The following is a 12,351-nucleotide window of genomic DNA, read 5'->3' as shown; positions in this document are numbered from 1 at the left end:
AAAAATTACGAGTTCACTGTTTTTGATATGAAGAAAAAGTCTCTGAAAAAAGTAGCTTCAATGAAAAGAATGACACTTATTTACCATGATTCTGCGAATATTCCGTCCCACTTTGACGTATACAGCTCTGATATAATGAAAATTAAATTTGTATTGTTCACTTCTCCTTCGCATCAAGTGAAAATACCTATAAAATTATATAAAAGGTAAAGTAAAAATCAGTTTAAAGAGGAAAAACATGTACAAGATTGTCAGGAACTCCATAAGGACCAGGAATTTTCAATAGTCTATTGCCCCAAAAGCCTAAGTCCTTCCGTGAATATTTTGTCTACTGACAACTAAAATTTTGTCTTTGCTAAAGTTTTCTTGCCACACCTGTAAGTGGTTCACTCTGCCTGAGAAAATTATTTTAAAACGCATCTGACCTCTAAGTTTACTAGAATTGAACTCCACGGACTTCATAATCTAAGCAGGCATTGAGACCAGTACTTTGTCATGCTGATTTGTGATTGTGAAATACTTTACTACAACTGGTTATCGGCAAATTCATTGCAGTAAATTACGGAGGGACTTTCGCTGAAATGCAAGTAAGAAATAACTTTTGTTCAAGCATTTTTTTTTCTGAAACATCTCAAAATTTCCATCTACGTAACTTTACCGAAAGTGATTTAAAGAGATTTCTTGGGTGATTTTTCTTTTTGTTTTTTCTTTTTATTTATTCAAGAGATTCTGAAAAGATGAAGTTATACAATTACAGATAAATCAATAATATACAAAGGAAATTTAGAAAAAAAAAAAGAAGAATGACAACTTGAATTATCCGATCTCTGTGATGTGCGGCTTTATTTACGTCAACTATAAATTTGCAGGAAAAAATGATCAGTTGATTACGCAGTGAGCGCAGTGAGCAAATCTGCAGGATTTATAAAACTTCCACTTAAAAATTTTGTAATCAAAAATGTACGTGATGATTTTGTATTTATATTGTTACATATTTGATTATAATATTTTGATGCATGAAATAAAATGTGTAATAGCTTTAAATTTACATATAAGCTTATTCTGCTGTACCTAGTTATTTCTAGTTTTTGACAGGCAAAAGTTTGATAAAGATGGCTGATTTCATGAAAATTGATGCAATTTATTTTTGATTAATGTTTTAAAATGATAATTTTCTTGAAAGATTTAACTTTTTAAAAATATTTTCATATAAAAAAGGCTAGGTTTTTGATCATTTACTACTGTTTATCGCTGAGGTCAGTATTCACTTTTAAATCAAGAGCTTGCTTTACACTTATATTTAAAGAAAAGGTAATTTATGAAATAAGAAGAGGATAGAAATAGGAAATCTGTGAATTTGCAATAAGCAGTTCATGGATGTTTTCTTTAAAATCTAAAACAAAAAAACTAAAAAAAACAACAACAACAACAAAAAATTTTAGCTCAATAAAACAATTAGAGCAATTCATAAAATTTTAAATCATTTTTTATTATTAAGAAGAAGAATTTTGTATACTTTCATTCATTAAGTTCAATGAATTGTGGTCATGAAAGGAAAATACTCTAGCGTCACTTCTTCAACGCAATCCAAACAAATTTTTCTTCTTCAAAATGAAATACAAAGAAGATTATTATGCTGGAATATAAGCAGGAATTATTTTAATTGAAATATTTTTTAAAAAGCTTTTTTATCCATCAATGGATAGCAGTAACACGCCTTTTTTGGTAAGAGCTTTACACCAATATGCGACAAGTACAATTACTTTGGTTTTATTATATATATAAATTTAAAGGAATAAACTAATTGCGATCAGTTCCATTGAAAGGTTTTGTAAAGAATTGGGACAAAGAAAACAAAATATGGACGCTTGAAATAAGCACTCAGACCTACAATTTCTTCAGGCGAAGAGCACGTGGTTTCAAAGTTCAGATTATTTTTACATTTATGAAATTTTTCATGACAAAAATTTGTTATTAAAAAAGAAAAATGACTTATAATGTTAATAAAAATTATTGGGGATTGGGGCAGAGGAGCCTTTTCTCACTTATAATTTTAATAGCGCTTAAAATAATAATGTTTTTGATGGAATCGTTAAAGCTTAAATTATTTTTTTGATTCAACTTTTTTCTTTTTAGGTAGTGATTTTACTTTTGGGAATTGAATTAAACAGTTGCAGCAGTTTTTATGGTATGTAAACTGAAATAAGATAAAAAAAACTTTAACAACAACAAAAACGGTCAATAACTTAAACCAAACAATCACTTAACCATCTTTACTCACTGATCTCTATAATAACTGGATAGCGCATCTCTAATATCAAAATTAACGCCAAATTCACCATATTGAAAAGCCCCAGAACGCTGAAATCTGATATGTGTATTTAAAGCGATAAGCCGAAAAACAGAACTTAAAGCTTACGGGATTTAAATTCTTGGGCTTTCCAATACGGCGATTTTGGATTCAAGAAAGTAGAAGTTTTGATTGGAGTTGCGCTATCCAGTTATTATAGAGATCAGTGCCTTTACTAGACCACCACTAAACTTTCGCTCTCCTTCACCATCAATTTTTTTTATTATTTCGTTGAAAACTTTTTTTTTTTCGTTAAACTTTTGTTTGTTTGTAATAAATTTACTTTTCAAAAAGTTTTGTTTGATTTCATTTTCATAAAGATGCCATTGAATCTTTATTTTACAGACCTTGTTGATTTCATTTTCATAAAGATGCTATTGAATCTTTATTTTACAGACCTTGTTGATTTCATTTTCATAAAGATGCCATTGAATCTTTATTTTACAGACCTTGTTGATTTGAAAGACGAGCAAATTATAATTCAAAGCAAAAAAATTGTCTCTGTGAACAAACTATCAAAAGAATATCAGATGCATTTTGACGTGAAGCTAACAAGTATGTATACAACAGTAGTCACAAACGTTCTGAGATTTATGGCGAACGACCAGGATAACAATGATAATGTTTTAGGCTTTTGGATTTACAGTAACGGAAGCATGAAGTTTACTTCAAGAATAAACAGCTCAACAACTTTTCAGTTTACATCTAAAACTCGCATCCCTTTATTTCAATGGATTAGGATTGCTACATCTCAAGCGTTTTTTAATGGATTCTACACATTCTCTGTAAGTGTAAACGGAACCGTCGAGTGCACAAGATTAAAAGGTACCGCCACAGATCTAGATAATGTCAAAGTTTATACCTCAGATCCTTTTAACTATGCTCAGCCAGGAAGTGTTCGGAATTTATTTATCTCAGCTCTAACTCCAGGTAACCACTTTTTTAAAAAAGTTTTTTTTTTTTTTATATAAAGTTTGACAAAAAATAGTAATGAGAAATAATTTACAAAAAGGATAACTTAGCATTTTTCTCATCATAACAAAAATTAAATTAAAAATTGTTATTTTCAAAAAATTTGATGAAAAAATTTTAGCGGAAGTTTAGCTTTAATGTGCGAATTTCAAATATTAAATTTTTATTGTACTGATCATTTAATTACCTTATGTCCCATAAGTTCTTACAAAAACAAATCTATTTTATTTTTCCAAATATTCATTTAATCAAACAAATTTGAATGTTAACTAACGTCATAGAAATGGGGCTTTTAAGTATTGTTACAATTACCTCTACTAGTATTTTAATTGCTGTGTAATTCAAAGGTTCATTTTCATATCCTATAAAAATTAAAAATTTTAAAGCAGCGTACAGTGACTCAGAATGATTAAAAAACGGCAAAAACTCAGTAAAATTTGATAAAAATTGTAAATAAACATATTATTAGTGAAAATAATAGTTTTTTGGGTCAAAGAACTCAAGTTTGTTAAATAAGTTTTTTTTTACGCGCACCTTTGACGCGTATAGTGTGCATACGCTTTCATGCGCTCGTAAGGTTTGGCTGCACGCGTAAAAAATAATTTTAATAAAAATTTTAGAACTTTTAAGCCAATACACAACAATTTGGTTCATTACTCTTCTTAATATTTGCATGCTTTTGGCAGAATTGCCATCATTTATTTCAACTGCTACTATTGGTATTATTATACCATCTACATAAACACAGCTTTAGCAATATTAATGGTAGCAGCTGAAACCGGGAAAATAAAAAATTTAGGATAGTATTTAACTTTTTCCACTGAAACATCGTGCAAGAAGGAAATAATTATGTGTCCAAGGGCTAGGTTTTTGATCATTTACTACTGTTTATCGCTGAGGTCAGTATTCATTTTTAAATCAAGAGCTTGCTTTACACTTATATTTTAAGAAGAGGTTTTATCCAAAGTGTCTTTAACATTTTTGACCTCTAAACATTTGACTTTTTAAAAATGTGCACTTCTTGCAGAGACTAAAAATAGAGCCTAATGTTCAACACCTCACTCTTTTATTTTTTCTCTTTGCTTCACTCTCCAAGTACCACCCATTGTTTATGAGATTTTCCAGAACCAAATTGGCTTCTTTTATTGGTCATAAGATTTTCTTAAAGCCATTGATGTTCTTTCTCTATAAATGAATCATAATTTCTACCACGTTGTTTTAGTTTTTTCTTCACTTTTGAAATAAATGTAGCTTAAGTAGCCTTTACTTTATTTATGTTCTCTTTGCTAATTTCTTCAGTTTTATTTCATTTCGTTAATTAAATCCTTCCATAACCATTATATATCCACTCCTAATTCATGTACATTCAGGATAAAATCTAATCTTTTTATTAGTATTGTTTTAAAGAATCACCAAGTTAATAAAATCATTAATATATATCAGAAACATTTTGAGTACTTTATATAATTTTCACTTTAAACAGTTTAACATTTTATATTATTATATCTTTGACAATTATTAAATTAAGTTTCGTAAATTTAAAATCTGGTATAACTATTTTCAAAATGCGTTCTTGTAAAAAAGTTAATCCATCTATGATCTCCAAGTAAAAAAATACCTTTAGATATCTATGAACTGAAGTGTTGCCGTACAGATTTCTTAATGAAATTTTTTGCAACAATTTAGTTGTGGCAACGGTCTACGTCTTAAATGAAAAGAGCTTTTTTTTATATAGAATTGTTTAGGGGCTGTTTATATGGACAAAGGCTAGCCCGTTTGCCGAGATCTCGGCAAAAAACAGTGAGATCTCACTTGTCGGACTAGCTCTCTTACTCATATCAAGGATGTATTAATAGATGGATGTTCAACGCATTGTTTCATAAAAAAGATATGCGTGTTACGGTATTGTTTAGATAACAAAAGCGAAACAAAAGGTGATAATTGCGAAACCGGGGAGTATTTTTTTTTTTTTCGACGTCGGAAAAAGATAGTCTCGACTATCCAATAAAAAATATTTCAAAATATTTTTCTGAGCAGCGATACATAAAATGAGCATGACTTTGCTATTAATCAAGAAGATTTACCTGTCCGAAATGTCACAATAAATATCTTAGAGAATCAAATTTTTAAAAGCATGAAAAGAAATGTTACATTCGCACTAAAGGTGTGCTTATACTCACATGTTGTGGAACTTAACGTCTAAACTGGGGCGCTACTTGACTTTCCCCCCCACCCCCACCCCACCCTAATTTTATGATTGATTCTGATAGAGAATTTTATGCTGATTCATAAAAATATAAAAACATAGACCTGAAAATTAACGGAAAGTGCTCTAATTCGAAGTCAAAATTGTAAAAAATTCTACTAAAAACCCTAATATTCGCCTTTTTTTTTTAAAAACGCTTTCATTTTTAACGAAAATTAATTACCGTTACATTGCGCAATAAACAGACCTGAATTCAATTAGCCTTAACATTATTTTAAAGTATGGTAACGAAAGTATTATAACGAAATGAAATTAATAGAAGATTTCAAATAAAGGTTGAACGTAGAATGTGAGAATGTAGAAAAATTGATGAATAATTATTATTGTATCGTACGCTGGTTTTTTTTATTAAAAAAAAACGGTTTAAAGATTACATGTTCTAAATTTTACATGTGATAGAACAACTATGAACTAAGTTTCAAAAGTTGTTCTTTTAGGAAAAAAAACTGTTGAGTTCTTTTTTAAAATTCATTACAAAAGTACATTACTTGCAATATAGTTTATTCTTTAACAAATCAAAAAACGGCTATTTTCATTGCCACAAAAGATCGCGCAAGATAAACATACTTTAACGACTTTTTTAACGTAAAAACCATGCTATTAATGTATTTTGTCAGCTAAAAGATCATTAACTTATTATTTTCATTTTGAAAATAATAAGTTAATGATCTTTTAGAGATCATTAGAGAAAGTCGAGTAGCGCCTAAACTGGTGCTAATTTATATTTGCAAATACTCCCAGATTATGAAAATATTGTAATAATTCTTAATTTTGATTTTAGAAATTATTCAAAATTGTAAATTGTTGTAATGTACTATTGAACTTCCATATAGAAGAATGCAAGTTGTCATTATTACATTTATAACATATACTGGTGTAAGAAAATGTACACAGTTAAAAAATGGCTAGTTAAAGGTAATAGATGATTGACTTTCATTACTCTTTAACCTGGATTCCATTATAGGCAATTTAGTACAGTAGATGGTACTAAAATCACAACAGACTTCTGACCATATTAATGAGCAATCTTTATGTCTAACAACATTAAAGTTTTCAACTGTATTGCCTTCTTTTGTTTCAATTATTCCAACATCCTCATTTGATGTGCTTCGGAAATTTTTAAAATCAGAAAATTTATTTCTGATTAGAAAAAAAGATAGTGGAAGTCATTATTACATTAAAAAAGTTTATGCATGAAATGTTGTAGAATATGATATTAGCAGATTGAAGATTTAGTAGATCTGGAAGAGATTTGTTAATATTAATGGATAATGGCCCTTCACGATTTAAAACAATTAATCTCCACATGCCATTTGATTGGCGAGAACTATTGATTTTAACTATTACAAAATAATTTTTGTTATTTTCATTGTAACAGTCAAAACCATGTTTTGATGCAAATGCTTTTAACTGTTGATGAATAGGGGAACCTGTTGTACCTCTGACCACTTTTTGTTTCTGGGCGTTTTTTTTCTTGACTATTGAACCAATTTATACCAATCAAAGTTTATGTTATTCTCTTATATTTTGCGCAAAAATTATACTTTTGATTTTTTTCTCATTCAACCAAAAAGTATCATTTTTAAAAAAGTACTCAAATGGTTAATGGTACAACATGTACGTTGTACCTTTGACCATAATGTTATTAATAAGTAATCGTGAATTATTTGGAATTTTAATAAGTAATCATGACATATTACAGCTTTGCTATATGTTATAAAGAAACTTCTGGCCAACCAGATGTCAATAAAAACTTATATAACCATTTTGTGAGCAATTAAAGACGTTGCCGCAGCAAGTTATAACCAGAAAACATTTTTTAATGGTCTAAAGTAAAATTTTGTTTTTTGTCACTTTTATACTACAATCCCAAGTAAAACGTTTTTTTGTAATTCAAGTTATTGTTTCAATCAAAGTAATTAATTTTGTTTTGAACAATAACTACTAATTGCAGCATTACATAAGTCTCGCTTAGTTTGGATTTTTTGATAGATCTTGTTTTGTGCCTGGTCTTGTACAAAGGGCCACTCATTGCCCTTGCACTTGGGGCCGTGTTTTAAAGTAATATCTACGCTCATAATCCTTATGATTTTGTTTTATTTGTTTTTTTTTGTAGTAAATGAAAGAAAATGATATCAATTACCAGTACTATTTCGATTTAGTCACATTTTTTTCAGTCGGATGCTATTTACATGGGACGGTTAGGGTTAAAATTGGAAACTTCAAATGTGATTGGATTGTACAAAATGTTTTTAATTAGGTTGCTGCTATCTTTTAGATAATTTAATAGCAAAAATATATTTCTATAACTTGCTATACTAGCTAGTGGCCTAGGTACAGTTAGAAATGAACTCATTGTACCTAAGGTTACTGATTTTAAAACCCTTTTACTTGGCGGAGTTTTATATTTTAAGTAATTATGTCGATATCAATAGGAAGTAATTGATATGATATGATCATACAAAAAATCTGGCCCTAAGTAGATTAATATCCCCTAAATAGGTTTTTAACTTAGAAACCTCTTAAAACCTAACCAAAACTATTTTTCGTTACCAGATTCATTTAGATTTGATCATAATGCTTTTTAGAGCAAATCTTTAATGCAGATAATGAAAAATACAAAATTAAAATATATTACATTTAATAACATTACTGTACAGTAAAAGATGTCAGATCAACATCAAACATAAGATACTGACGTCTAGATGATCCATGACCAACACTTGGTGGTGGAACTTTCATTATAATATCTTCAAGTTCTACATCATAAATATTGTCATCTTCTCGTATAAATTTATTGTCTCCTGATTTCTTAAGATACTTAACTTTGTAAACTAAACCAACAACTTCAATAACTTCTGCCACATAATGTCTAGAGTATTTCTTTTCACTTAACTTGACAAGTAAGAAACTTCCTGAAACAATTTCACTATTTTCTGATTTATTGTCAAGTATATTTATTCCAAAATCAATTTCATCAAAACTTTCATTATTTAAACTTGTGTCAGAATGTTGATTAAAAATAATCTGTTTTGCCATGGATTTTATTGGTCTTGAAAAAGGTTTTTGACATTGTTCATTATTAGATTTTGAATGTAAAATAACTTTCATTTCAGGTGTATCAGTTAAAATGTGTGATTTTCCCTTACGCCTTTTTGTAATAGCTGCCTTTCTTAATTTGATTTTTGGGTGAGGTTGTATTATTTCAGGTGAAACAATTTCCAATGTTGATGGTAAATTGCCAGGAGTGGTTTCAACCTCATTGCTATCATTAGAAATGCAAGTTTTAGTATCCACTATTTGCCTATCAGTAACAGTTGCAGCTAAGAAGTCAATTTCAGTAAAAATATTTTCATTAAAAGGAAAAAACCCAGTAAATTTAAAACTGTTAACAATATTATTTGGTACAAAAGCACGAGGATAAGCTTGACTAACAAGGTAAGATATATCATAAATTGTAACTGGTTTACCAGCATTTCCTGGTGATATCATCCAATTATTCATGGCATTATTATAAAATATTCTAAATGGACCAAAAACATCACGATCAAGGAGTTGCATTTTGTGGGTTGTGTGAGGATGAAATGTCATTAAAATTATGCCCGATCTTTTAGCTAATTCAATAATAGAAATGTTAACATGACTTTCATGGTTATCCATTAATAAAAGAACTGGTTTTTCTACCGAAGGTCGTACATTATTAATAAAATGCTCAAGAAATTGCAGAAAAATGACTTCATTTGACTATCTAGACTTATTAGCTGCTCCTACACTTCCAGAAGGAGCACCATTCAACATGTAGTCCTTAAATTTTGCACGCGGAAATACAAGTAATGGTGGAATGCTATTTCCAGTAGCATTAATGGCTGCAATCAATGTTACATTATTGCCTCGTTCTGCACTAGTCATACTCCCAATTTGCTTTTTGCCCTTTGGGGCTTGGATACTCCCTATTTGCTTTTTGCCCTTTGGGGCTAGTACATGAACTGTGGTAATTCCTGTTCCATCACAATTCCAAATGTTTGATGGCTCAAAATGATAATCTTTTAAAACATTTTTATAATTTTTAAAATTCTTACAGTTTCTTTATTGAATGCAGAAGATCAACCAAGACTTGTTGGCTACAGTTTACGTAGGGATAACTTATCATTGTATCTTTTCTGAAAATCATGTAGCCATTGTTCACCAGCAAATTTATTCTTTATCCATGAAGTTTCAATTTTTTTATGGTTTGCTAAAGCATACTCATATGCAAAGAATCTGGTTTGCTTTAATGTAAGCCCATAATGCATATTTGCAGCATCTGCCAAGTATTTTACCAAAATTAATTCTTCTTTTGTTGAGAATACATTTTTTGGTTTCTTATGTGAATATGAATACTGGGTTCTTCCAGATTTTTTAAACTGCTTTAACTGAAATATCAAAGTTGATTTTTTAATGTTCCAATGTCTTACTGCTTTACTTAAACTCATTTTTTGTTGAAGAACAAAATTCACTGCATCAAACATATCCTTCTTGCAAATCTTCTTATGAAAAACACCAACCTTACTCCTTGGTATCTTAAGATTAAAACATATTAACAGAAATGATTATATATTTATTTGCTCTTACTTCCTTATTGCTGTACAGAAACCAAGTACAACTCTATAATCAACTTAACTACCAAGTTGCTACAGCTGCCAAATAACTTAATTATCAAAACTGATTATCAAGCATTATAAGTACATAAAAATATACATTCCAATGATGGATTGTGTGTCAAGTGTAAAATTTACTCTTATTTATCAATAAATTAATTAAAACACAATGCATAAGATATAGAAATATGTAAAAGATAGTTTGTAAATAAAATTATAATTTGTTAATATTGGATCACTTATATCATATTTAAAACTTTCAAAATACCAGCAAGAAAGTAATAATACGTTTTTCCCTGATTTTTACATGCAAGAACAATACCCCGTACAGCTGTCTGATAAATTTGATGAAAATTTTCATAAAAGTGTCCTCTTAAAGTTCGCAAAAAATTAAAGCGCAGTACGAACCAGTCAAAGGTACGTCCTACGCTGGTCAAAGGTACAATAGATGGGTTTCTTCAACAATTATCATCTCAAACCCCATTTAGGGTTAAAAATAATCATCTAAACTTCTCCATAATAAAAAAAAGATGTTGTTTAATGTTAATAATATCATACATTAACCAACCAACTATTTATGACAGTTTTGTTATCAAAATAAGATAAACATAAATATTTACTTTTTAAGAGCTAAAACTTATAATTTCTTGTGTATCAACACAATCTTCCCCAACCATGATATTTTAAGGTAAAAAGAGTTGTCATGGACTAATATTTCAAATGACACTTCAAGTTTTTGCAAAATGATAATAGTCGGCCAAAAGGACAGAGTGACTAAAGGTACAACGTGGTCAAAGGTACAACAGATTATCATATGTACTTTTTTTATTTCTTCCAAATCTTGTGAGTGTGTTACATACATCACAGGTTTCTGTGTGTTCAGAAAAAGTGAAGAATTTATCATTCCTCTCAGCTTCAAAGCCTTTTTTTGAATTTAAATCTAGCCTGCATAAGACCATGTAACATGATTTGCATAAATATTCAGGATGAACTTTTTGATTGTCTGAGGTTATATCCAGCTTGTAAAAACTAAGATTTGCTTGTTTAAAGATAACAACAGGTTTTAACTGACAGTGACTATCCTGTTTTATTATGCAGCCATACTTTCCGCATAAATGTTTTAAATATTCCTAAAGAAGACTCATTATTTATCCAGTAATGAGATAATATATTGGAATATAAGATTACTTCTTTTGATATATCTAGAAAAGGTTAAAAATAAGGTTGTACATCACTTGTAGAAGGCTCAAGAATATGCAACGAAAGGTATGGTCTTATTATTTTTATTATCATATTGTTACTATTAGTAACAACAATAACAATAAAAATAATAAGATCATTATAAGTTAAAGAAGCTTTACATGGCTGACTGTTTAAAAATGCTCATTAAAAATACATACTTAATATTTCTTTCCAACTTCTGAAATCAATAGTTTTTTATGAACTTTAAGATGCTTTTAGTTATAATACCTTTAGACAAAATGCGATTTAGGTATCGAAAATAAGAAAATTTATAACTAGGACGTTCGCGAAAAAAAACAAAAAAACAAATTCAAGAGAAAAAATAAAGCGAGGCAAATAAGTTCGACATTTCCGACAAAAATAAGAAATACTCTCTGAATTGAACCTCAAAGTGAGGAGCATTATCTGAGAGTGGGGTGAAAAGGACACTGAAAATCTCTTATTTGACCTTTAAACTATGTCATAGCAATTTTAATTTAACAAAGAAAATTTATTTCACTTTACTCTATCCATTCTGGTATACCAAACAGTGGCTTTTTGCAAAAGCCTAGTTTTAGACGTCAAAGTTTAAACACAGTTAAATTTTTATTAAGCAAAGTTCATAGCTCAAATCAACCTTTTTCAGATTTGCGAACTATTCTTGATTAATTTTTTTGTCTTTTATAACCATAAGCTTCAGTAAATGCTTAATTGTAATGGGTTTACTGAGGAAGGTTTTTTGACAGAAATTTGACGGGTAGTCAAATTTCTGTCAAAATAAGTCGGAATATCTGTACCATGAATTAAAAAAATTGACGGTAACACGCATAGATTTTGGCTAATTGGCGGCACCTTTGATCTTTAACAATGCGTTGAACGTCCATTTATTAAAACGTCCTTGCTCA

The 12,351-nt window shown here is 29.2% G+C and overlaps 1 protein-coding gene across 13 annotated transcripts in view; it reads left to right on the top strand.

Moving 5' to 3' along the window:
* Positions 1 to 1,574: 1,574 nt before the first annotated feature.
* Positions 1,575 to 12,351, top strand: part of LOC145186364 (polycystin family receptor for egg jelly-like) — a 52,465-nt gene continuing 41,688 nt past the window's right edge. For 12 of the 13 annotated variants that reach the window (XM_090095779.1, XM_090095777.1, XM_090095776.1 and 9 more), the window contains exons 1-3: positions 1,575 to 1,725; positions 2,137 to 2,188; positions 2,798 to 3,280. In XM_090095779.1, the coding sequence (XP_089951905.1) occupies positions 1,699 to 1,725; positions 2,137 to 2,188; positions 2,798 to 3,280 (562 nt within the window). In that variant the 5' untranslated portion in view covers positions 1,575 to 1,698. The remainder of the gene's footprint in view (positions 1,726 to 2,136; positions 2,189 to 2,797; positions 3,281 to 12,351) is intronic. The other variant, XM_090095772.1, reaches the window with a different exon arrangement.

The sequence above is a fragment of the Hydra viridissima genome, unplaced genomic scaffold (assembly GCF_058129835.1).
Source record: "Hydra viridissima isolate aposymbiotic clone 2 unplaced genomic scaffold, HvirCarnegie_v1 scaffold_8, whole genome shotgun sequence".
NCBI lineage: Eukaryota > Metazoa > Cnidaria > Hydrozoa > Anthoathecata > Hydridae > Hydra > Hydra viridissima.
Note: the sequence above shows the minus strand (reverse complement) of the source record. Positions and strands in the feature narration are given on the sequence as shown.